General features: G+C 48.1%; 1 protein-coding gene across 9 annotated transcripts; it reads left to right on the plus strand.

Moving 5' to 3' along the window:
• Window positions 45-25,645, plus strand: BRD8 (bromodomain containing 8). Of its 9 annotated transcripts, none has more exons than XM_021410263.1 (30): window positions 45-160; window positions 436-532; window positions 1,168-1,237; window positions 2,199-2,248; window positions 2,364-2,486; window positions 2,644-2,724; window positions 3,178-3,242; window positions 3,723-3,859; window positions 4,286-4,501; window positions 5,770-5,914; window positions 7,103-7,312; window positions 7,683-7,963; window positions 8,393-8,848; window positions 9,205-9,298; window positions 9,510-9,556; window positions 9,922-10,136; window positions 10,452-10,544; window positions 10,764-10,832; window positions 11,518-11,695; window positions 12,342-12,446; window positions 13,264-13,308; window positions 18,743-19,012; window positions 19,413-19,616; window positions 21,048-21,190; window positions 21,881-21,967; window positions 22,392-22,460; window positions 23,408-23,638; window positions 24,068-24,137; window positions 24,202-24,307; window positions 24,545-25,007. In XM_021410263.1, the coding sequence occupies exons 1-30, from the start codon at window positions 142-144 to the stop codon at window positions 24,664-24,666; spliced, it is 4,098 nt and encodes a 1,365-aa protein (XP_021265938.1). In that variant the 5' UTR covers window positions 45-141; the 3' UTR covers window positions 24,667-25,007. The 9 variants fall into 9 exon arrangements, with proteins under 9 accessions (XP_021265938.1, XP_021265941.1, XP_021265940.1 ...); XM_021410264.1 differs by lacking the exon at window positions 24,545-25,007 and adding an exon at window positions 25,423-25,645 and having other exon boundaries at window positions 46-160; XM_021410266.1 differs by lacking the exon at window positions 4,286-4,501 and having other exon boundaries at window positions 24,545-25,008.

A 26,071-nucleotide genomic window follows, 5' to 3' on the forward strand; every position in this document is an offset into this window, starting at 1 on the left:
GCCCGGGGCCTTGCGCCCACCAATCAGAGGCCGTTCTGAGCCCTGATGGGCGGGGCCTGAGCGCGAGGGGTGGGGCGCGCCGGGCTCCCGGCGGGCTGTGCGCGAGGCTCCGCCCCGCCTCACTCGGGCCGGGCGGGGAAGATGGCGGCGGGGACGGGCAGTGAGTGTGGGGCGCGTGGGGAGAGGCGGTGGGGAACCGGGGGGCCGGGGGCAGAGGAACGGCGGCGGTTCGCAGGTGTGGTGCTGGGGCGGGAAGGGGCGGGGGAGCGGCCTAAAGGGGTCTGAGGGGAGGGGCGGGGCCAACGGTCGAGGGGGGCGGGGCCAACTGGTGGAATGGGCGGGGTCAACGGCTGGGGGGCGGGGCTTGGCGCGGGGGGCTCCCGCCATGGCGGGCCGTGGGGTGCCGCGGTGCGGAGCTGCTCGTTGTCCCGGCAGAGCACAAGCTGCTGAGCGCTGGCCCCACCGAGCCCTGGTCCATCCGCGAGAAGCTCTGCCTCGCCTCCTCCGTCATGCGCAGCGGCGACCAGAACTGGTAAGGGGCGGGCCCGGCGCTGCGCGGTTCGTCCTGTGCGCTTCGTGTTCCGGGGCGCTAGGAGTTGGGGTGTTAGACACGTGCCTGGAAACTGTTCTGCTTCTTTTGGAATGCTGTGTGAAAACAAGTGCGTTAATTGGTACAGAGGGTGCGTTTGTAGAGTTCATAGTGTCCCGAATTGGAAGGGGCGTGCAGGGCTCATCGAGTCCAACTCCCGGCTCCACACACAGCCATCCATGCAGACAGCGTTGTCCAGACGCTTCTTGAACCGTGACAAGCTTGAACAGGAGTCGTGGCCACGTAGTACATAGAATAGCGGAGTCCTGTTTGCCGCATCTGCACTCCTAGCTTGATTTTGCTGCCTGTTTCCCCCCCTCAAAGGGAAGTTTTTGTTTGATTTATTAGAATACGCTTTTCAAGGCAAGGGAGGGAAGCTGTTGCATTAGGAGCAGGCAGACACTTTTGAATCCAGAGGCTGTAGTTGAATAATTCCTTTAAAAAAAAAAAAAAAACCTCCATCCTGGCAAGTCCATTGTGTTAATGGGGACTATTCTGTAATGAGCGTTAAGAGAACCTTTTTGCAGCGTGCTGGGCAGGGTAGGGTCAGGCAGTTATGTGGCGTTTCTCCCCCACAGGGTCTCAGTCAGCAGAGCCATCAAACCCTTTGCAGAGCCAGGCCGCCCACCCGATTGGTTTTCCCAAAAGGTAAGATGCTGCCAGTGCAGTCTTGGAAAAAATGAATTCTGTATGCGGTATGGAAGGCAGTAAGATAACAGAACTGGTTTTTAAAGAAATTATTTTTGTTTAAATCAGATTACATTTTAATGTTTCTGAAATTAAATGTGAGATCTGGATAAGGTTAAAAACAGAAAGAGTAAAATGATCAGAGACTCCCTTCTAAGAGATGACCCAGTAACATAGAACCTTTCAGCGTAAGAAAGAAAGAACTGAAAGGAGAAACAACAGATGCCCATATAGTCAGGAGCAGTGTGCCAAGGGTGAACAAGGCATGATTGTTCAGTGCCTTGTCCAGTAGAAGAGTTAGAGGCTAATAAGTAGGACTAACAGGAGGCAGGTTCAAAGCAAACCAAAAGAAGTTGTTCTGCACCAGGCCCGTGATAAAGCTGGAATTCTTTGTTGTGGCGTTTTGTGGATGCCCCTGAATTTTGGTATGTCCAAGTGTTTGGGCAAGCACCTGGGATTTTTGTTAGGTAAGGGCCAGAAAGAAATTAAGAGAATTCTGTTTAGTTTCTGTCTAATTTTGTTTTGGTTTGGTTTTTAATGTCATTTACTGTTTCTGTAGATTTGTTAAGCTTGACTTAATACTATCTTGTCTTCTCCATTGAAATATTTTTTGTTCATGTTTACAGACAGAAGTGCTACCGCTGCAGTTTTCCTATTCATGTTTGCTTTCTTTTTTTTCTAAATTGTTGTTTGGAAGCGTCCGTTTTTTATCTTTGTTCTGAATCAGCCTGGTCAGTGCTAGAGTAAAAGAGTGAACACACTTCCTCCTTTTGAGGTGTGCTAAATCGTATCTTTGGGAGAAACTCTGGATAAGTCTGTTCATAAAGCGTTACACCTCTGCAAAGTAGGTGCCTTGAGGGTTTTGTTGATAGGCATTTGCTGATCTGACTCTTTGATGTACTCTGATTTTGTTTCCTTTCAGCACTGTGCATCTCAGTATTCAGAGCTCTTGGAGACTACAGAGACCCCTAAGTGAGTATAAAGTCTGAAGCAAATGCAGACTGGGAATAGCAGACAGCAACCATGTAGGAAAGGAGAACTCAGATTTTCTGTTTCATGAGTGTTTTGCTTTTCTCTTGTTCTATAGGAGAAAGCGTGGTGAGAAAGGAGAGGTGGTGGAAACTGTGGAAGACGTCATTGTGCGGAAATTGACTGCAGAACGGGTTGAGGAGTTGAAGAAAATTATTAAAGAAACACAGGAGAAATACAGGTATGTGGCAGAGGCATTAAGCTGTGGTGTGCCTGAAAATCCTGTCCTGAAAAAGTGGTGTAAGCGGGACAGTGCATGGGGTAGAAATGCATGGAACCAGAGCTTCTCAGGGCTTATTGTTGGGTAATAAGTGAGTAAGAAGATTTTCTGATTACAGGCAACTCAAGAAGGATGCAGAGCTGATCCAGGCTGGACACATGGATAACAGGCTGGAGGAGCTGTGCAATGAGATTATGATGTGAGTTATTTAATTATTTCCACTTTGGTTTTTTTCTGGGATTGTAGTTCCCTGGTGCTTTGTGTATGACAGACATCTTTTGCTCGGTCCTTCTTGAGTTGAGACAGACAGGTCATGCTTTGGCCTCTGGGGGTGAACTTAGTTTAGACCGTGGGGCACCATCTTATGTGAAACATCTTTCAGAGTTCTCAGTATAGAGCTTGTTGATGGCTTGCAACGTCATGCTTGCCTCCTCCATTTTGATACGCAACTGGAAGTGAAACTTCCTGCAAAGTGTGTTACTCTTTTATCGGCCTCTGACCCTACTTTCCTCTTCAGAGGATTTAAGCCTGAGTGCACAGAGCAGTTCATTGTTTTCTGGAGATTATGGAGTATGGGCCCATAAACTGACTGTGTAGGAGAAGCTACGGGGCAGTGGAACACCATGACAGAAGATCTTTATTCTGTATACAGAAAGAAGAAGCTGGAGGAGGAGGAGGCAGAAGTCAAGAGGAAGGCTACAGATGCTGCTTATCAAGGTAAGCTGGATAATTGCTTCTTTACTCTCCAAATAGATGTGCTTTTGTTTTTAAGAACCTTTGGGAGGTAGTGTCTTAAGATCTGTTTAGCGTGAATTCTTTGCCCTACGTGTGGAAGAAAGAGATTGTACTCTTTTTCCATCAAAATGCAAATACTTCTGATAAGAAAACCAATTCTGGATTAAGGGTGTATGTAAGACAAAAAAGGATTTGTTTGGAATATTTCATCCATTTATAGCTCTAGGGCAATGCAGTGAACTAACCTAGTGGTGGTGGGATGTGATAAATACCCAGTTGCTAGGGAAATATAAAATTAAGGTGCATTTCCCTAGTATTACCTGTGAATTGAGTGTAGTGTGGTGCAGGAAGTTTCTGCAGTATAAATTGTTTTCTTAGGGTTCTTTAAGACAAAGTCAGAGGTAACTTGGGAACTGTCTTAGATGATGTCATGGAATCCCATTCTCTTCTGTTCTCTTCCAGCTCGTCAGGCCATTAAGAATCCGCCACGAAGATTAACGGGTGTGATGGTTCGCTCCCCTGCAGGTTCAACCTCTCCAGGGGGAGACTATGCTCTGGGAGATCTGTCTCAGCCTGCTGTGGATGAGGCCAGCCCAGGGGTAAGAATGCTTTCCATGATAAGAGGGAAAGACCAGCCTGAGACATGGGGTTCTGCATCCTTCACGGGACAGGAGCCTGGGGAGAAGCCCTTGGCTTGTTTTGCAGACTTTTTGTTGTGGTAGTGCTGTAGTGTGGTTGATGTACAGTGCTGCTCAAGATATGTGTCTTCTTCGATGTCTGTGATGATCAGGTGCCTGGATCAAAGGCTGTGTAGGGGCAGCAGTGGGTTGACCAGGCGGTCTTCTGTGTGTCCTGGGAAGTGGCACTACAGGGCAGGGAAAGGGTGAAAGCCTGGAATAGTGTAGCGAGTGAATGGAGTAGGTGTCTGTGGTGTGCTGGATCACTGCTCTTGGGGGAAGGAGCAAGTGGGACTAGTCGGTGTGGTGGAGTGTGGCTTTGAACAGTGTGGTTTTTCTCTTTCTCAGGTCACTCCAGGGACATTGCCCAGCACCCCAGTTGCCACCTTCATTGGAATCCCTGACACCCCTCCAGGCTCTGCTCCCCTGGATGCCCCCATGACCCCAGTCACTGATGATTCACCCCAGAAAAAGATGCTAGGACAAAAAGCAACTCCGCCTCCTTCCCCTCTGCTCTCAGAGCTGCTGAAGAAGGGCAGTCTCCTGCCCACAAGCCCCAGGCTGGTATGGAGCTCTCTGCTCATATATACAAGCACACAAATAATCTGCTCCAGACTCTTCCACTGAAAACGGGGGAGTTGCAAAGGCTTTTAAAAAATATACTGTTTTGTGAGAATCCCAACAGAAGAGAAATTTGTGAGAGATGATTATCCCTGTGAAGCCACAAAGGTGGGATCCTTTCCCAGCATTACTGTGGGTCCAGGGCTGCAGGTATCAGCACACAGAACTGGCTGTCCCTAGTTGTAAGGAGCTGGAGTTGCAGGCTTTGGTAGAGGAAATGGTTCTTACTGGGGCTGCATGTTAGTAGACATCATCCCAGTCAGTGTCCATGGAGATGTTCTTGGTGAGTTCTCCTTAGGGCTCACAATTCTTGTTTACATCTTGGCAGGACATTGTGCTTCAGTCTTTATAATGGATCTCAGGATAGGGATAGAGAGTCCTTCAATTAAGTTTATGACCAATTTGGAAGTTCTTCAGTCTTCTCTTAGTTGTAGTCAGTTACTAATATGGTTGTGATGACAAGTCATTTTGGCCCTTCTGGTGCTAGTGACTAGAATTCATAGGAAGGAGGGCAGCCATTGCTGATGCTGTTCAGAGCCCTGCCCAAAAGCAGCAGCCATCAGCCTGTGCTTGGCACTGATTCCCTGCGTTAGTGCTTGTGTGATGAAATAGATGTATTGCTGTTGACGATTTTTCAGTAATCATATTTGGGGTCTTTTCTATACATTAGCTTGTGTAGATGTTCCATGCTCTGTGTTAGCAGGCTGCAGTGGAAGATATGACAAAGGAAAGAGAATGGCTGTGGAAGTCTTCGGGTGTTCTTTGTATTGACAGGGCGATTTTGCATCTGATTCGGGGTCCGTTATTGGTTTACAATGTGACCTGGACAGAGTTACATTCCATCTTGATGTGTCAGTTTCTCTCAGCTCAAAATAAAGGATAATTCCTTGCCATTTTAGGAGGTAGAGGCTAACTCTACTGGTATCTGTAAAGAGTTGTGAGATCCTTGAGCTGAGTAACTGATGTAGAGCAAATGATGTCTTTGTCCTACCTTAGTGGAAGTTTGCACTGTAGCTGTATTGTAGTTGAAGAAGAGTAGCTAGTTTTAAAAGTGCATAAGGGGACCTTAGAGAGGGACTAGGCTGGACAAAAAGCACAAAAGAAATGCTCAGACAGCAAGTGATGGATATACTCATGAAGGTGCATATCTGGCAGAGAATCACTGATGTGATCGTATCTCCAGGAACTTCAGTTGTGTCCTCCTTTGGCAGGTTGGTGAAAATGAAATGGCAGTGGCTTCTGGTCACATGAACAGCTCAGGAGTCCTGCTGGAGGTAGGAAGCGTCCTTCCAGTGCTGCACAGTGGGGAAATGCAGTCGGCACCTGGTGCTGTTCCTGCATCTCCTGCTGCTTCAGGTAACTCAAAAGGAGTTTTTTTCCCTGTACAGTTCTCCCTTCAGAAGTTCCTGAGGCTTAGCAATGTTACCGTTACATGCTATAATTTCACAGCGTTTTATAAATTCTCCTTGGAGAGAGATGAAGAGCATCCAGCTTGGCTCATCTGGGGGCTTCTTAATGAGTTCTGTTGCTATTTCTGTACCCTTATCCCTTTCCCCTTTTTCCTTCTAAGAAGACTTTAGTTCTTGCTGGAAAAAAAGAGTGTCTTGGTCTAAAATGGCTGAAACAGATAGATTTGATTTGGCTCTGGTCCATCCAGTCTAGCTTTCTGGGTTTGATGCTGGCCTAATACCTGGCATTTCAGTTCAGAAATAAAGGTTTAGTTGTCAGGGAGTTGGGGAAAATTGGATCTAGTGTCTGATTCTCAGTGTGTCTAAATACAGCTCCCTGTCAAACTGGAGACCTCTGTTGCCTTACCTCTGCTTCGTCTCAGGTGTGCGCTGAAAATTAGACTGCAGTGGACCGTGAGCTCTAGGGAAAATTCCATAGGCTGGGGTGAGAGGGGGCACTGTGGGAGTCTGTGCACTGAGCCCTTTCAGAACCTCCTGCCTGGGATGAATTTCCTTCTCAGCTCAAGGATTTATTAGTGTTGTCTGCAACTGAGGGTTTGCACCATTTGTTCATACGTAATTCCAAATGAATAATCTTACTTTCCTTACCCATCTCAGTTCCTTAAGACCTGTTAATTTGGTCCAGATGGTTCAGTAAACTCAGACTGGAAGTTACGGCTGAGTGGCAGCCTCTGGTATCAAAGGAATTCTCCAGGAAAGACCTGCAGAGAGAATCCCTCTGCTCCCTTCCACCTCCTGTGATGACTGTTTGTCCTGGCTTACCTCGTGTGTTTCTCTCAGCACTGGTTTTCAGATTTCCTGTAACTATTGGAATGAACCTTTGGAAGGGTATCTCTCTGCATGTGTGGCTTAGCCTGTCCAGCCCTTACTTTGAACACTGTCCCATAGTCTGCATGATTTCATCTCTGACTGCGCCAAGGAATCATGTGGTTTTGGTGCAGGTTTTCTTTACAGCTTTTGGGACTGTTAGTAGGTACTTTTTAGTGTATTTTCCCAGAGGAAGCCACCAGACAAGTGAAGAACCCACTGGTGGCTGCTTCTCGCTCATGTGCTTTTCCCTTCTACTCTCTGTTAGGTGCTCCTACGCTTTCCCGGCTTTTAGAAGCTGGTCCTGCGCAGTTCACCTCACCTCTTGCTTCCTTCTCCGCTGTTGCCAGCGAACCTCCAGCTAAGCTCCTGCCACCCCCCGTAGAGCCTGTGTCGCAGGCAACCATTGTCATGATGCCCACGCTGTCAGCACCATCCGTTGTGCCACCAGCTGCAGCTCCAGAAAGCGTAGTCACAGGTGCGTTCGTGAACTACGCACTCATAGGTCGTAGAGCTTGCCTTGGGCTCAGCACCCAGCAAGCTCTCAGCTGGCATTTTGTCATCTCGGACGCACCGTCCGTTCTGAAAGGATGGTTGTGGCTGGGTTTTGGAGTAAGCAGGTGGTGAAGATGGGATTTAACAGGGGTTGTTGGGTGGGGGATTTGTGGATCGTGATTCAAGGGCTGATTCTTTCTTTGTCTCTGCCGTGGGAAAGGAAACGTCACCCGTATTTGTCTTTTATTTTTCTAAGCTGTACTGTTGTGGGTGGAGCTGGGATACTTAAAACTGGTGCTTGGTCTTATCCACTGCAGTATTTGGTTATGATTGTCACTCTCATCCTTGTGCAGTGAGCCAGCCAGAAGCCTGTGTTTCCATGGAGGCAGTGTCTGATTCCCATACAGTGACAATGCCCATGGACAGCAGTGAAATATCCATGATCATTGATTCAATCAAGAAGGAGTGCCTGGGTTCTGGAGCTGGCAGTACTGCAGGGTCTTCCAAAGATCACTGCATTGATGGGAAAGAAGACCTGGATTTGGCTGAGAAGATGGATATTGCAGTGTCCTATACAGGCGAAGAGCTGGACTTCGATACTGTTGGAAATATTATAGCCATCATTGAGGACAAGGTAAGCAGGCAGAGCAGAGAGCCAGTAGCTTTTTTTCTACATCGAGTTACATTAATCTCAACTGATTAGTGCTTGCCAAATTAATTAGCTTAAAAAAAGAAAAAAATAACTTTTTCACAGTGCTCGTTTTCACAACCATTGTCAGTAGAAAGTGACCGCGACACCAGTGCCGTGTTCAGCCTGGTGCTTCACTTCAGAATACAGAAAGAAATCTCTTTCTCATGTTGGATAGGGTTTGAGTCAGAGCCCTTTTTCTGAAACTGAGACTGCACAGCGAGTGATGGGACTCTGACTGCTAAAGGCAACTCTGGACATCTAGTACACCCAGCTTTTCCACAACTGGTTTGTTACCACATAGCATTGAATTATTTGTTAGTCCCTCTTTCTGACATTAGTTCGCATTTCTATGTGTTTATTTTGGTAATAAAGGTAGATGACAACCCTGAAGTCCTGGATGCGGCAGTTGTTGAAGCTGCTCTGTCCTCTTTCTGTGAAGATACTGATGACCCTCAGGCCTTGCCTGGCCCATGGGAACACCCAATTCATCAGGAACATGAGAAACAGGCCCAGATACCCCAAGTGTCTGTGACTGTGAAGCAGGAGAGACTGGAGTGTGAGGAGCCAGAAGCAAAGGGAATTCGAGAGCTGATGGGCATTGGAGAGCTGGGATCAGAAATAAAGACAGAACCTGCAGAGCAAGAGCAGAGTCAGCTGGGCCCTGAAGAAACCATACCAGCAGCCACGAGAGTGACAGAAACACCAGAGCTTAGGAGTCAAGAGATCGAAGAGGATCAAAGAGCAGCTGTGGCAGCAGGAGAGAGTCCTGAAATTGAGACAGAATCAACCAAGGGAGAAGACACAATGCACAATACGGTGAAGACAGAGGTACGTGAGCTGAGAGGCTGCCTGGAACTGATGTGGGGAAAGAGGAGCAGTTGTAGTAGGCAGGAAAGAAGTTTAGAGGAAGGATGAGTGCTGGGTTGAAGGCGACCCATCAATGAATGTGACTGACTGTTTCCTTGGGAGTCATACTGCTGATCTGTTCGATCTGCAGGGAACTTCTCTGCTTTAGGCAGTACTTTGATGTAACTCCCCTGGCCCATGTGCAGAATTGCTGTTGGGAAGGTGCTCAGTGAAATTCATTGCCTTGAGCTAGATTAGAGTGAGTTTAGATGTGCCCACACCTTCACTGAAGTAAGCTGACACAAACGTCTAGATTTGTGCATTTCTCTTCCCTCCAGACCCCACCTGATGATGATTCATCCCCTCCACAAGTCCCAAATGTGAGTGAAGACTCCTCACAGGCTGATGTTCAGCACAAATTTGAGCTGTCAGGTAACTTAATACAGCTAGGAAATCTTTTACATGCAACATTATTAGCTGGATAGATGTCAGTGATCTGATTCAGGTGTTTTGGGGAGGAGGGAGAAAAGTATATGTAGGAACAGGGGTAATTACTGCAGGACAGTAGGCTTTGGTACAGGAGCTTTTGTAGAAAAGACTGCTTTAGAGAACCATAACCTTTCTGCTTCTCTTTCTTTCACAGACTCAATGAAGGAGGAAGCCCAAGCCCTCTTTAGGAATCAGATGAAGGTAATTCTGAATTGGTTGTAGTCATCTTGGTTTCACTAGTAATACCTCGCTGCTGCTGCTTTCTGGCTCCTGTCTACTAAAAAGCAAAGCCTGTGTTTAGCTTTCTGCACTGAGAAGTAGACAGTGTGAAGTTGGGAGCTAAAGGGGAGATTGCTTCAGGCCCTATACAGCTGAGTGTTTCTATGTTTAAGTTGTTGGCAGTGGGAAATAAGACAGGATAGTAACCAGAACTTTGTGGAAGTGCCTGCACAGTTGTCAGCAACTGTAGTAAGAAAATCACTTTGCTTGCTGAACCATAGTGCTTTGGAGGCTCTGAGTTGCTGCTGCAGTTGGCTGTGCAGACTTACGAACTCTTTGTGTTTCAGGATGGACAAGGTGAAGAGGATGATGAGGATGGTGCCAGTGAGGCTGCCAGTTTGGAGGAGCCCAAAGAAGAAGATCAGGGTGAGGGATATCTGTCAGAGATGGATAACGAACCCCCTGTGAGTGAGAGCGATGATGGCTTCAGTGTCCATAATGCACCGTTACAGTCTCACACACTAGCTGACTCCATCCCCAGCAGCCCAGCCTCCTCGCAGTTGTGAGTATCAATGAAGTTTCTGTGCCATGCAGGTGCAAATCCCAGGCTGTTTTCTGGGGGAAGTGTAGGATTCTCATTTCTATTTTGCTGACTGAGTGGGTCCAGAGGGGGAATTAGTTGATGATTTGTCTGACACTAGATTGTCCTTACTCAAAAGTGCAAGTGTTCAAACAATGCTGTAGTGCCAGGTCCCATTTTTTATCTTTGTCTGGCTTGGGTTACTGTAAGCATGACAAAGGCAAAATGAACTTTAAGGTTTGTGCTCCAAGGCAGTATGGAGACTCACAAAGGAAATCATACTCTGTTTTTTCTCAGCTCAGTGTGCAGTGAGGATCAGGAAGCAATACAGGCTCAGAAGATCTGGAAGAAAGCTATCATGCTGGTTTGGAGAGCAGCAGCTAATCACAGGTGAGTTTGATGTCTTGAGAACTGGTGGAAAGAAGTGACTAATCTCAGGCAAGCTTGTGCTCTCCCAACTCTTGAGACTTACCTGCCTTGTTACAGGGAGATGATGAATCATGCTGTTAGTGATAGCAGACAAATAAACATGAGAGCATGACACAACTATTTGAGGATTGTTCCTCTATTGGCAAGGACAGGCATTCAGTGGAGTCTTTCTCTCCTTAGGTATGCCAATGTCTTCCTACAGCCTGTGACTGACGATATAGCACCAGGCTACCACAGTATTGTGCAGAGGTGAGTCTCAGCATTCTTTTGTCACCAGAACTCTGGTGTATTTGTGTAAGAATTTCTGGCAGGAAGAGTCTAGAGTTCGTCTGTTGTTCAGACTGCGAAACTTGGAAAATACTTTTCTTCTGACATCATTCAGTCAGAAATAGATATTTCCCCAAGAAGAGAGTCATCTTCAGTAATACTTACAAGTCTGTACACAGCTCTGTCTTTGAATCAAGTACAGACTTGACCAGAAATTTTTTTATCAGTGAAGTGGTATGTGACTATCAGCTTCTCTCAGTTTCTGTCCAAGGGTTGAATTTAAGGCGTGACATTCCAAAGACCCGGATTCTTTGGTCAGCTCTTTTACTGTCTCAGAAAATCCTGATTCTGGAAGAGTTACCAAAATATGCCTAAATAGTTCAGTGGCTGCAGCTATGACTCCCTTGTGTCTCCCAGGATGCCTGGAGAAGGCAAATGCCTCTCGAGGCAGCTGTTATGCATTGTTACCATTCCTGTTAACTGCTGAGCAGCTTGTGTCTCCTGATCTGAGGCCTTGGAACTCAGGAATGTAGCCTGTGTGGAGGAGAACATATTCTGCTAAATTAAATAGATGGTCTAATTAGATATGTCACAGACCTTAGACTGTTTGCAAATGAGAAGGGAGAGAGTTACATATTTGTGTTGCTATTTTGAATGTATTTCATAGGCCAATGGATTTATCTACCATCAAGAAGAACATTGAGAATGGGCTGATACGAACCACAGCTGAGTTCCAGCGTGATATTATGCTGATGTTTCAAAATGCAGTTATGTACAATAGCTCTGACCATGATGTGTACCATATGGCTGTGGAGATGCAGCGAGATGTCCTGGAGCAGATCCAGGTAAAGTACTGAGCTGAGGCTGTTTCAGAACAGAGCATCTGCATTGGTCGACAGGTACAGGAAGGACTTCTGGAAGTGAAAACAAAATTTCATTCATGGTGTCTTCAAATGAAGTCCCATCTTTGCCTGCTTGTACTAGCTTAGGTGTTTGTGATGAACTAGGTTGTTAAAACTAACACAGCAAAATATTTGTTCAGTTTAGCCCAGACTAATTTCGATCCTAATTTCCTTCAGGGGGTGCACATGTGCTTAGGCCAGCAAGAACTAGGGTGTGGTTCAGGAACAGAAACAAGCAACAAGATCCGTGAATGACAAGGGACGCGAGTGCTTCTTTTGCTGACTGCTGGTTTGAGGCATATACAAAACTGTCTTGAGACTGTCCTGTGAATATGTATAATTTAAAATTTCTTCTCAAGTGGAACGGCCCAGCTGCCAGGGCTGTCACAGTTTGAACTGGGCTTTTATAGTCCCACCGGACTTGAGGCTTCTGAGGTGAATGGGAGAACTTATTCTGAGTAGCAAACAAGGAACTGAAACTGTCTCTGACCCAATCGTTCCCAGCCCTGTGGTTTGTGATAGTTAGCTGACAAGCTCTAACTGAGCTTGTTTTGCTTGAGAATCTTAACAGAGTATGGTTTTCCTGCAGCAATTTCTGGCTACACAACTGATCATGCAAACATCAGAGTCGGGGATCAGCGCAAAGAGCCTGCGTGGGCGAGACTCCACTCGCAAGCAAGATGCTTCTGAGAAGGTGAGAATGCTGCACCCTGCAGAAGGGCAGCTGATGTATTTTGGAGAATCTCAAGATACTGCATAAAGTTCCAATACCAAGGACGTGCAGAATGTGTTTTGAGATTGAAATAGCTCCTGCATCCTCGCGAACGATTTCATTATTATTATTAAGTAAGTCCCTTGCTTAGACTTCAGCTCTCGAGCTGTACGTCATCCCAGAGGCAAGTCTGAGAATCATGAGTTATTTCTGCAATCCCTCTGTTTCTTTCTCTCATTTTGAGAGCAAGTGATGAAAAGTGTTGTGAAATGAGTAGACTATTGGAGGAGGTGTGGTACAGCAGGAAGGTGAAGATGTAAAGAATTGAAGACTAGCCTCTGCCATGTTCTTCACTTCCAAGTCAGGTTCTTAGAATGGTTCTGGTTTGCTGTGTAAAACACACCATGGAACTTTCCACTTCCACACTGACCTGAGATATCCAGACTTGATTACATGACCTCACCTGCTCTCAGCTGGTTTGCATAACATTGTGACAGCAAGGACTCCCTGCTTAGTTCTAGTGGGGAGTGTGACAGACTCTAGAGTTCAGCTGTTTTTTGGTAGTACAGGCCTTGCTATTGCTGATGAGGGAATAAATATCCCTTTCCTAGCATTCTTGCTCTCGCCTTATCCCTCTTTTGTGCATTTTTATGTTCCTGCCTTGTAAGACTGAAGCCATGCAGGAAGGGGAGTGGGGCACGTGTTTCTCTGTGCTCACATGTGGGCTTATTGCTTCTGTGTGGTGCGTGCATTTCCCTATCTGATATCTGATAAGTCCTTCTGTTTGGCTTTTTAACAGGACAGTGTCCCAATGGGCTCTCCTGCCTTCCTTCTCTCTCTCTTTGTAAGTATTGAAAGGCTCCAGCAGGTACTGCAGTACTGCTGTCATTGTGCTCTGCTCTTTGTCTGGGTGATCACTGCACTGTCACAGCATCCTTCGCATTGCAGCAACATGTGTTTAACTTTGGGTCTGTACAACCATGAACTGTAGAGACTAATCATTTCAGATCCTTCCTCTTGGTTTGGGTGAGTGGGTGGGGCTTCAGTCTTTCTTCTGGTTCCAAGTGTTCTTGTTTTGTCATCTGCCTTGCTTTTTTCCACAACTACTCTCCTGCTTTCGTTCCATGTAAGTGGGTAGACACACCAAGTAATGCGTTACTATATTTCTGACATCTCTCATGCTTATACAGCTGCCCCTTCTTCATGTTCAAGACAGTACAAAGGGCTTGGGGAAAGTGAGGAATCAGCTGCATTCTCTTTATCATTCACGGTCCAGAAAACAAATAACATACTCCACAGAAATACCTTGCTCTTTGCCCATGGTGATCTGAAAGCGTTTGCAAAGCGTTCCCAAGTCTCTGAGTTGCGGGGAGGAGAGAGGGGAGGAAGATGGAGAGTTTTTTTTTTCTCTCGCATATATCTAAAGACAGAGGAGTACTCCGGGAGAGTCAGCATGTCAGCCAGAGGGAGAGGGCAGCGGATCAAAGGAAGCTCTCAGCTCGCCTTCTGCTCATGGAAAGGAGCTGTACGGAGAAGCTAGGGAGCTAGTGCCAGGGTCACTCAACTGGAGGAGCACTTCCTGTAGGGATCAGCAGCTGATAAGGTAGGTTAGTCAGCAATTTCCTCTTTCCATCTTAAGAGCCAAGCTAGAATCTGTCACTTTGGAGAAAGCCTGCACACTGCAGGCTCCAAAAGCATCTGTCTGGGTGAGAACCTTGTTGCCCGTCTCTGTCCTGGCCGTTGCTAATGCGCAGAGATGCCGCAAATCCCAGCACCCATGCTGTATCCAGAATGAATTCTAGGTAGGTCTGCAAGCAGGCCTCCCCAGGCCTTCTTAGCAGAGCTTCCCTTTCTCCTGTTTGGAAGGCATGAAAAGTTGTTCCCAGATGCACAGTTTCTTACCTCCAAGCGCTGGAGGAAATGTTTTGTGCTTAGGGTTGCATAACTGGTTTCTGCTAATGCCAGTCTTTTTGTTTGCCTTGTGACTAGGATGGAGGCACCAGAGGGCGTCGCTGTGCCATTGAGGCAGACATGAAGATGAAGAAATGACGCCGGAGGAAGAAAGCAAAACCCAGCACCTAGCATCCAGAGCTAGAGTGCTGTTAAAGCTGTTAGAGAAAGAAGAGCTGCAGGTCCATTTCTGGGGCCTGTTCCACCTTCTTGGCTTGAGTCTGGGAAGTGATGTCTCATCAGAATGTGTAACCCAAAGAAACTTCCTTGGAGGGGAAGACCAGCCCCCCTGCCTGTTCTAGGGCAGTCGTCTTGGGCTTCATCAGTGTTCTGGTGTTAGCTAGCTACTGGTGGCTCGTATGTACTGTAATGTGAAGTGTACAGATTTTTACTAGTGATGTGTAAATGTGTATGTATATTAAAGTCTGGGGAAAAAAAATCCAGTATACAGTGTGCAGTGTTCTGAGCATCACAGCTCTCTTCGATGAGGAACCCTGCTTTTGTATGAATGTGCATACGTACCTTGAATTCCTGCAAATACAGCTCACTTCCAGTTACCCTTTAAAAGCACATAAGCACTGTAGTGCTTTGACGTTAGAGACAGTACGTTAATCATTAGAATGCTGCATAGTGCTTGGATGGAGGGGAATGTTTCCTGCCTGGGTGTAAGGATATGGCACTCTTGTTATGAAACGGGACATCTGACCATGAAAAGTAGAAATACTGCAGTCTCATTGGAGCTTTCCTTAAGAGACTGGTATATTGAATACCACATTCTTTGCCCAGGAATTTGAAAAGAGCTTGTGAGTTATGGTGCAAATCTGTTTCTAGCAGCTGTAGGCATGCCTGTATCTGATTTCACCACAGAAATTTTGAACTGTCTTTTTTCAGCTGGTTGTTACAGTTCTTAGCAACATGGATGACTGAGTTTTAAACTCCGGACAGTGCTCAAGTTACCTGATTTTTTTCTGCTAACTTTTATGCATTTTTTGCCCATTTACCTTTGCAGGAGAAAAGAACAAACAAACAAACAACTCCATGATCCTGATGCTTGCAGCAGCTGGGAGCTCTCTGTACATTTTTGTGTGTGTGTAGTGTGTACTGGGCTCAGCTTTCTGTCACACAAGTTGCAGGAAACAGTCACTGCATTTAATACAGAGGGATTGTTACCTTATCTAATAAGAGCTCTTGACTTTCACAAGTTCTGTGCTGAGGTTTGTGCCTGCTGTGTCGCATACCGTGCTTGATTAATGTAAGGTATATTTCCACCAAGAGTCACTTTGTACTTGGTGCTAGAAATGTAGAGTCCTTTGCTTACTGGTTTATTGTCTCTTGCTGCTGACCTTGGGAACAAATTTCTGATTTGAATTCTTATGGCTTCAATCTCCAGAGATTGTCGTGGCACAAAAAGTCAGAGAGTTCTTTTGCTTTCTGGTATTCTGTGAACTAATGTGAGCTGGAAAAGGTCTCTGAGGATCGTCTAGTCCAACCTGCTGCTCAGAGCTGGGCCAGCTTGAAAGCTAGAGCGGATTGCTCAGAGCCTTGTCTAGTCAAGTTCTTGAAATCTGTGAGGAAATCTGCATCCTTATCTTTCTGGACAGCTTGTTTCAGTGCTTACCCACCCCCATGGGGTAAACATTTGTTATATCTAGCCCGAATTTCCTTGATGCAGCTTGTCATCACTGCCTCCTCTCCTTTCGATGCTGGCTGTTGAGAAGAGTCTGGCTCTGCCTCCTCTGTAGCACCTCTGCTTCTGTTTGTCTGTGTTGGGCAATGGAAGTTGCAGCACGTGGGAGGACCTTTATTGTGCCCACTAGCAACTTGCTTTCATTGTGGAAGGTGTTGCTGTTCATTCTTACCCTTGGTTTCTTCCTTTAACCAGTAGAGGTTTTCTCCTACTCAGAGAGCCCCGTGACATTTTAATAACCTGTAATGATGTTGTTTAATATCTTCAAAAATCTAAGACACAGCTTTCCTCTCCAGAGCCCTATTGCCTCTTTCCCAGTTCATCATCTGATGCTCTGACTCCTCATTTTGTTCTTTGTAATGTTCTGCACTAAGCTAAGTACAAAGCCCATGCTGCATCTCCCTACATCCACCTTTCTACGGACAGAAATAACAACTGCTCTTTTGTTTTTCTCGTGCTGCGGCTAATTCAAACTACAAGCTATGCAGCATATAGGTTTGGTCACATTGTATTTAAGCTTCTTAGAGACTCACGAGTCCAAGTCGTTCCATGGCTTACTCCCTCCCCCCAACTGTTCTGAAACCTCCCCTGATGACATTTTAATTAGAAATAGTCTCTATCTCAAGAGAAAGCCTCTCTGGGACTTCTGTGATCTCCTCTGTGGCAACTGCTGATAATTACGATTAATGCAGGTTTTCCAACTGACCCTGTTTTCCCCTGAGATGTTTGGCACTGGTGGTGCATCATCCCCACTGATCATCTGGCAGCTTTCTGCTTCTGATGTTTTTGATGAGGTTTGTTGTTGTTATTTGCTTTTATGTCTTTAGCAAATTGTTCTCTTTTTTTTTTCTTTCTTTTTTTGCCTACTTTATTGTGGATTCTGTGTTTCATTTGCTGGAGCGCAGGCTTTTATCATTTTCCTTGTTTTGACATGTAAATTCCTTTCAAAGTCCATCTTCGTTCTATCTAACAGCTTTCTCTTATATCAGCAGGCGTTGTGCAGTGTCTGATCTCTGCAAAGTGAACTAAAACTTTCCCGTTTGATAATGATTCCCTGTTGGCAACTTATGTAAAGTCCGCAAGGCAATCCGTAATTAAAAGTTGAATTCCCTATCTTTCATCCCTTATTTTTGTACCGAATTGGTATGGAACTAAGCAGTCTGTAATTATTTCCGTCATCCCGCTTGTCTCGCACTAATGCCGCTGTTCTGCTCTCTGGCATCTTGAGTCTTCCAAGATTTAGTGGAGCTGAACATAAGGCCAAAGATCTTTTTAATCAGTGCTTACGCCCAAGTTACCGAGGCTTCCTGATTTTAAATGGTTATCCCTCTGAACTGGAGTACAGAAAGATGATCACAAGCAATTGGATTACCCTAGCCTAAGGCTTTTCCATTCCTTAGCAGAGCTGTGGTGACTGGTTATGCGTGTGCAGCCAGCTCTGCCCATTGTGCAGTGCTTTGGGCACTGGTAGTCTTCAGATGAAATCACAGTTTGCCCAACTCCCTTAGCTGGAAGCTGAGAGCAGGTAATATTATCTCCTACCTCATCAAATTTTATCTGCTCCTGCTGAAGTTAACTTTGAAATAGGTTTTGGAAGGGAGGCCAGTGAGATCCCGGCTCTCGCTGTAAGTGCATAAAAGAAAAACAAATACTCTCCTCCCAAACCCAGTGGATACTTTATTTTTCCCAGTTATGCACCGTAGGCTGCATTTGCTGCTGTGGTAGCAGTCCTGAGAATGCTAAAGGAAGTCAGTGAGAAATGTGCTTGTTCAAAACCCTGAAAAAAAGAGGTTGTACATAATTAACTGAAAACTCTAAAGAGATTGCTAATGAATGCATAGAATTCTCCATAGGTACAGCATCCAGGCAGCTGAGTTCACTAGCAAGATCATTTTTTTTTTAACAGCCATTTACTGTTGTTAGGGTGATTCTGCAACCAGTTCCCCAGACTGCAGCGAAAATGTGGTGGACTCATACTCGGGAAGAGACTTAGGCATGGACTAATGAGTAGAGATGAAATGAGTGGTTTCTTCCATCTTAGAAGAATGCTAACTTTTGTTTTATGAAACGTGTGTAGAACTGATGCATCAGTGGATGAATGTGCATAGTTCCAGTTCTGGCTCAGATACACCAGTCACCACCATCCAGTTAAATCGCATGTGTCATTTTCAACACAAAGGTTCTGTAGTGTTTGTAAGAAGTTGTTTCCGGTGTAGAAAGTTCTTGCGGTACAGTGAGGGAACTTCCAGTGAGTGGCTGGCCCTTGGAGTCACTGCTGGCTCACAGCTGGCAGCAGCATGACTTGGTTTTGAGCTTGCTGCTGGCTGTCATCAGTGCCCAAACATGTAGCATCAGACAAAGCCAAATGCTCAAAGCAGCTTAGCATCCCTGAGCACCAGACAGGGGAGAGCACAGCAAGAGGACTGGAAAATCAAAATTCAGTTGCTCTGAAGTGTCACTTTGTGTTGCAGAGCTACAGCCCTGCCATGTGCTGTGAAGTGTGGGCTCAGGAGTAGGCTGCTCACCTCGTAAAGTTCTTGCTATGTTTTGGCTCTGAGTAAGTCAGGAAATGAACTGGGCTTTGCAGTTCTGGATCAGGGTACAAAGAAATTGCTGTCTTTCTCTTTGTGTTTGTTTGCAGATGGGCCATCCCTGGGTGTGGTGCAGTTCTGAGTCGGAGTCAGAGAACAGTGACTTACAGTCTCTTCTCAGCTGGCATTCAAGTTTGGATCTGGAAGTGGGAAACTGGAGGAATGCCAAAGAGGTGGCCATAGGGAAGCTGGAGGAAAGCAGCTACGAGACAGACAGCAGGCTGGAGTTCAGCGATCCTGTCTGGGAGGATGATAGTGAAGACTTCCAAAAGGCAGAGAGGCAATGTGAAGATGACAGTCTTCTCCAGTTCTTCTCAGAGGTGGGACTGTTTGGATGACGGCAAAGTGGGCTGCATAGTCCTGGCCTTCTTGAAATAGCAGAGTTTCCAGTCCCTCCACCATTCTGACAAACAGAAATATTCTGGGGGAAGTGCAGGTGCCCTGAGTTAATTTGCTCCCTGTTCCAAGCCTAGTCCTTGCTCTCATTTAAAGCTGGCACCGCAGCCAGGCAGCTGCTTTACCAAAACACAGCTCACCCTAAAGCACAGAGATGTCAGTGAGCTGACACTGTAATAACAACACAGGGCTTCATCAGTAGATTTTGCAAGGATTCCTAAAAATGGAAAGACGTGAATGAGTGAAAGCAAAAATAGCATTTGTGCTGCTTATTTTTCTTCCCTTTGCCTTCACAATTTGAAGCAATAAATCTCTGTGTTACAGATAACCCAGTTGCTGGAACCTCTCCGTGTCAGCTGCACAGATTCAGCAGAGACTCTATGGGATTATTCTGGCTCTGGGAAGCAGGATGATGGAGAAGATGTGAGACGCCAGGAAGAGACCACAGGGACAGCAGTCTCAAGAGCAGAGGAAAGTCAGCTACATGTCCTGGCAGAAGATGAGAAAGAACAATTCCCAGGAAGAGAGGTAGGGGAGAGGTGGTCCTAAGAGAGATGAGATGGTGAAGAAAATCATCTCTAAAAGAGATGGGGAAGTCCCATGTTCCAGCTGGGGAGAGAGGAACACAGAAGAGGAAACAGCAGGGAGGCAAATGCAAAGGAATTGTATGAGGGGAAGGATGGTTTTTGTGTATGGATATGCATCTTTATGAACAGGAAGCTTGTTACATATCAAACCCTCAGATATGAGTTGGAGGAATTGCTCCTTGGCAATACAAAGGTGACTCATGAGAGCTGGCAGTCTGCTCTCAGGTTTAATGCAAGACTGGAATACTTGGTTTGTTCTAATTATTGTGTTATGCAGCAGACAGCTTGGCTGGTTTCAGGCCCACGTGGATGTACAAGCAATACCAATAACCATCTGCCCCTGAAGACAGTCATGTCTTGAAAGCAGGCACTGTCTAGCCTGGGTTTGCACTAATCCTGTGTCTGGGGGACTCTGGGCTCTTACCAGCCTGTGAGATGTTGCTGGGACAAGCTGTAATCTCACAGCAGTGGAAGAACAGTGCCCAGTTTTTCAATTCAGTACTCAGATTTCTTGCCTTGCAAACTTAGACACTGGAGGCAGAAATGACTTCCAGGGGTTTTCTGTGATTCTGTACTGAGGGACTTGCTTCAGTGGGGAAATATTGGTGGTAGGTGGACAGTTGGACTGGATGATCTTGGAGGTCTTTTCCAGCCTTGGTGGTTCTGTGATTCTGTACTGAGTGTTTCACATTTCACCTGTTCAGCCTGGACAGGGTTATTCTGAGCAGTTCCCTTGTGGTCTGCCCAGTGGCCAAAGCCATACGTAGCAGTGTGTCTGTGTTCTTTCTGAGGAGTCTGCTCTCTGCTTCAGGTCTCCTGTTGAGGAATTCCCAGGAGTCCATATGCATAATCCCACTTCTGGACTCCATAAATCCTCTTGACCTGCATCTCTTTTTCCATTTTATTGGAAAATCATGCACCAACAGCACAACTCTCCTTCCTAGCTGAGTCCATTCTCTGACATATTCATGTGGGAGTTTTTGAGGAAACAACCCTGTTGCACTGCTGAGGATCCTGTTTTCTGCACCTTGAGGTTTAACAAGCCTGAGGCAGTCTTACCTCAGCTCCTGATTGCCCTCTGTGTATCCATGACTCTTCCCAGAAAAGAAGACAGCCACACCTCTGGGCACCAGTCATCTTCACAATGTTTGTGTTAGCTGGAGGTGATTATGATCCGAGAGATCAAACCCAACTGTTACAGTGAAGGTCTGAAAAAGGTCAAACATCATCTTCTAGAATAATGTAGAGAGAAGTAGCTCCATCTGAGATTGGATGCAGTAAGGGCATATGCAGCAGGCTGGTTTCTGCTTAAGGGATTCAAGAGATGGGCTGCCATTTTAGCCAGATCTCCATTTTCCTCTGTGCTCTTCAGGACAAGACTCAAGAGGCACCTGGAGAAAAAGCTCTGTGTGAGCCAGATTCACAGGAGATTAACCAAGCCCAGGATCAAGTTGATAGTGATGGCACCTCTGCAGACCCCATGCTGGGCTCCACAAGCCCTGCCAACACACAGCTGTAAGTCTGTCTGCGCTCTTGCAGGTGCACCAGCGCAACTGTTTCCCTTGACTCACATGAGAAGTGTATAGCACAGGTCACCTCTAGGAAGGTGGGATACCCATGGAGAGCAGGAGGGAAGGAGCTAACTTGTACTGTCTCTGTGAGTCTGCCAGTATTTTTTAGCACTTATCCCAAAAGTAATAAAAGTGGAGGTTAAATAAGGTTAACTGGAAAATACACATTTCTTCAAGGCAGTTAGGCCTTGTGTGAGCTTGGCATCATGCTTTATTAGGTAATGTCCAGTCCAGCTCCTAAGAGAGGGCAAGCACAGTCTTGTCAGTCACCCGTGGGCTTTGCCACTTGTGTGATTACCTGGGCTGCCTTTAGAGGGAATACCGTAATTTTGTGGGATAGGAATCTGAGTTAAAAATGTAAAGCTCTAAACTTGAGAGTAGTGTGAGCTCTTCTGTCCAACTTGCCCTTTAGAGCTGGTCAGCTTTATCCTTGTTCCTGCCTGTCACCCTGCATCTTCCTGCATTCTGGATGGTTAGTTGTGTGTTCAGATGCAGAACAGTTCCACCATCACTTTGTATAGCTACAGAAAAAGATCTCTGGGTTTTATCCACTTGAATGTGGTGGGTGCTAGCTGAAGCACTGTTTCATACTTTGTCTCAAATGTAACAATCTGGCATTATATTCCATCCACAGGATGCAATTGAGCTGGGATAACCCCATGAAGCATTCTCACTTCAAAAGAACTGTTCTGTCCATCTGGAAGATGATAGCCAGTCACAGGTATGTAGGGGCAAAGGGTCGAATTGATGTTATCTTGTGTGCTAGTTCCTGTGTCACCTTGCCAGTTCCCTCCACAACAGCCACCACAGGCTGGTTTTGTCTCTCCATGGCTTTGCTTCTGGCTGTCCTTGCAACAAGAACATCTGTGTGCTGCAAAGATTGAGAGAACACTGCATATTTATTTCCTCTGTGCAACATGCCGAAGTCCAAGTGTTGCTTCCTACACAGCTGGCAGAGACAGCTTCAGCAAGGGGCTCAGACTCCTTCCATGCCTGGCTGTGCCAGCCTCTGAACGCCAGGAGCTGCTGATGGGCTGTGGCCCTCGTGGCCAGCAGGAAGAGACAAGCATTGGTCCTGCTGCCGTGTTGTCTTTAGCCCCTGCTCAGAGGCAGACAGAGGTTATTCTTTGTGCTTGTTCCTGTAGATGCAGTGGCCCATTCCTGAAGGCCGTGTCAGAGAAACAAGCCCCTGGATACAGTGAGGTGGTGAAGAGGTGAGTTTGTGGAAGAACAGTTCACTAGCTAATTTCTCTCTGTTTGCTCTGCCTTCTCTGGCACCCGCCACTCAGAACAGGAACAATTGGTTCAGGTCATCTCTGGTTCCAAAACACCAATGAGACTGTTTCCTTCCTTCAGTCCCACAAAGTCTGGCTGTCGTCAGCATCTCCCACTGACCAACTTCTGTTATCAAAACTCCCTTCAGGTGACCAGGACCTGGAAGTCTGCAGTGACTGTGGTGCTGACATGCATTGTGCCCGTCCTTTGCTGGCCTTGCATGGACTGATGTACTGCAGTCCAGGTCTGCAGCTGTGCCTCCTGCCTGAGCTGGAGATTCAGCTTCTGCAGCCCAGCAGTTCCCATGTTGGAAACCTGTGTCTCTGTCAGTGTCTACTCTGCTTTCTCCCCAGATGTAGTCTCAGTGGAGAAGTAGGTTATAAGAATTTTTCCCAGATAGATTAAGGGCATTTTTCAGAGCTGAATCATGTTCTATTCTGGTCACAGTCATCCTCTCCGCAGCCATTCATTTTCTCATTGTGTCATAATGAGGGAAGTCATATTTATTCCCCGTCATGTTCCCTGTATCAGCGGTGCTATTTTGGCTAGTGGCACCATTTGATTTTAAGGGGTTTTAATAGAACCCTATTTTAGTAACTTTTCTTTCTCCACCAAGACCTGGGCTGACTTTATGAGGACTAATGGGATCGCTCCTTGAATTCCCTGCAGCTCCTCATCACATTTGTTAGAAGTGGCAGCTGATGGCCTGCCAGGCTGCCTGATGACAAGTACCACGCTGGCTGAACTTAGTCCGTCAAACTGAAATGAAAAAAACACTTCTCACTGCCCTGCTTTGCCCCGGGCACTAGAACTGATTGCAGAGCTGTGCTTTCAGGGCCACGATGCAAAGAGGGCCTTCAGCTCTCCTTCCATGTCCCTCCTGCAGGCCCATGGACCTGACCAGCATCAAGAGGGGCCTGGCCAAGGGCCACATCCGCTCCTTGGCGCAATTCCAGTGCAGCCTGATGCTCATGTTCCAGAACGCCATCATGTACAACGCCGCCAACCACCACGTGCACCGCATGGCGCTGGAGATGCGCCGCGAGGTGCTGGAGCAGATGCAGATGCTGGGCGAGGCCCTGCTCCGCTCGGAGCACCGCCCGCCGCCGGGCCACAGGTAGCGGGGCGCCGCAGGGCCTGGCATCGGCCTGCGCTCGGCTTCAGGGCGGGCGGAGGGGCGGGGCGTGGGGCCGGGCCGTGTTCGTCATTGGTTAAGGCAGCACAGAGAACGGCGTTCATTGGCTGGAGTCTTCCAGTGGTTGTAAATGGTACTGCCGGGCCTTGCGTGCCCCGGAAGTGGAAGCGGCCGCTGGCAGGGTGCGAGCATGGCGCGGGAGAAGCAGGAGGAGCCGGCGGCGGAGGCCGCTCCCGAGCTCTCGTACCGGGAGCAGCTCGAGCACCTGAACCCCATCGCGCAGCCGCTCGCCTCCCGCAAGCTGACGCGCAAGCTCTACAAATGTATCAGGAAAGGTGTGGTGGGTGCTGGGAGCGGGGCAGGGAGGTTGGCCGGGGCCGCGCAGCCCCTCATACGGTGCCTCTCTTGCAGCGGCCAAGCACAAGCAGATCCGCCGGGGCGTGAAGGAGGTGCAGAAGTTCATCAACAAAGGCGAGAAGGGGTAAGCGACGCCCTCACCCTGTGGCGCGGCGTGGAGCAGCCATTGACACGGTCTTTTCCTGCAGGATCACGGTGCTGGCCGGCGACACGCTGCCCATCGACGTGTACTGCCATATCCCCATCATGTGCGAAGACAGAAATCTGCCCTACGCTTATGTCCCCTCCAAGTCGGTAAGGAGGAGCCCGTGCTGGCTGGCTGCAGCTGGGCTGCTCTGTGCTGGGGGCCTGCTGGGGAAGGGGGCATAAATGGGCACCTAGCAAAGCGCCTGGTGCTTGGGCAGTGCCAGGGAATGAGGGGAGCAAATGGCCACAGCTCAGGTGCGGAGCTGTTTCGTGGTGGGATCCCAGAACCATTTGCCCCAGTGGAGCTCTCTCAGAGCCAGGACAGATTTCTTTTTTCTTCTTTAGTTCTGAACTGGACCTGGATGCATACAGAAAGGAAGTACTGGCTAAGGTGTGGTTGGGGAAGATGGCCCTCCCTGCTCAGACCAAGGGTTAAGGATGGTCACTGCCTTCTCTGTGCTGGGTGAGGAGTGAAGCACAAGAGGCCAGTGCCAGGTGCTTAGGGCACGTTTCAGCTCTGCTGGGCAAAACTAGGAAGTGGCTTCTTGGGCTGCATCAACAGAAGAGTGGTATCAGGGCAAGGGAGGTGATTGTCCCCCTCTGCTCTGCTCTCGTGAGGTATCACATGCAGTGCTGCATCCAGGCCTGGGGCTCTCAGCATAAGAAGGCTGAGCTGTTAGAGCATCTCCAGAGGAGGGCCACAAAGATGCTCAGAGGGCTGGAACAACTCTCCTATGAAAAAAGGCTGAGGGAGCTGGGCTTGTTTAGTTTGGAGAAGGCTCTGGGGTGACCTTGTTGCAGCTTTCCAGTACTTGAAGGGAGCTTATAAGCAGGAGGGGGACCAACTTTTTACATGATCTAATAGTGATGGCACAAGGGGTAATGGCTTTTAACTAAACGGGAGATTTAGGTGAGATGTTAGGAAGAAATTCTCTTCTCAGAGGTTGGTGTGGCACTGGCGCTGTACTCCGGAGCTGTGGGTGCCTCATCCCTGGAGGTGCTCAGGGCCAGGTGGGAGGGGGCCCTGTGCAGCCTGAGCTGGTGGGAGCAGCCAGCCTGCAGCAGGGACTGGGTCATCCTTAAGGTCTGTTCCAACCCAACTATTCTATGAGTGCTTGCTCTCAGGGGCTAGTAGGGCCGCCTTCCCATGTCCCAGCAGGGTGCAGGGTGTCAGACTCTGTCCATGCGGGCTGCCCACCACCCACAGCCTTCTGCCCCTGCAGGACCTAGGGGCCGCAGCCGGCTCAAAGCGCCCCACCTGCGTCATCCTGCTGAAGCCGCACGAGGAGTACCAGGAGGCCTACGATGAGTGCCTGGGGGAGGTGGAGGCCCTGCCGCTGCCCTTGTGACCTCCGGGGGCACCATCTCTATGGTTGGGGCGGGGGGGGCACTGTTGGGGTGAGGGGGCATTGGTTGAGGGTGAATAAAGCTGTTTGTGTGTTTGTAGGACTGGGTCCAGTGCTCTTTGGGGTGCGGGGGGGGTCCTCCGTCACGCAAGGGGGCGCCCGGCGTGAGGGGATTGAGGGGGAGGGGCGGGGCCGGCTGCTGCGCGGCGGAAGTTGGGGGCGGTGGGCGCCTGTTGTTCCCTACGGGGTCGCCCGCCCGGCTCGGGCCGGTGCTGGGGGCGGAGGGGTGAGGCCTATCCCGACGGCGGGGCCCTGGAGCCGCCCCGCGGGGCTCAGCCGGTCCCTCGGGCTCCGGCCCCGCCGTGAGTCAACGCTGTGCGATGCCCGAACCGGTTGTGCCGCCCGCTCCACGCCGCCTCCTTGCCGCGCCGGCTGGGCCAGGGCGGGAGCTGCGAAGCGGGGGCGACCACCGGGAGCAGGGCCCGAAGCCCGGGCTGCAGAGCCGCGGCCTTCAAAGAAAGCAGAA

Source organism: Numida meleagris, chromosome 12 (assembly GCF_002078875.1).
Source record: "Numida meleagris isolate 19003 breed g44 Domestic line chromosome 12, NumMel1.0, whole genome shotgun sequence".
In the NCBI taxonomy this organism is placed as follows: domain Eukaryota; kingdom Metazoa; phylum Chordata; class Aves; order Galliformes; family Numididae; genus Numida; species Numida meleagris.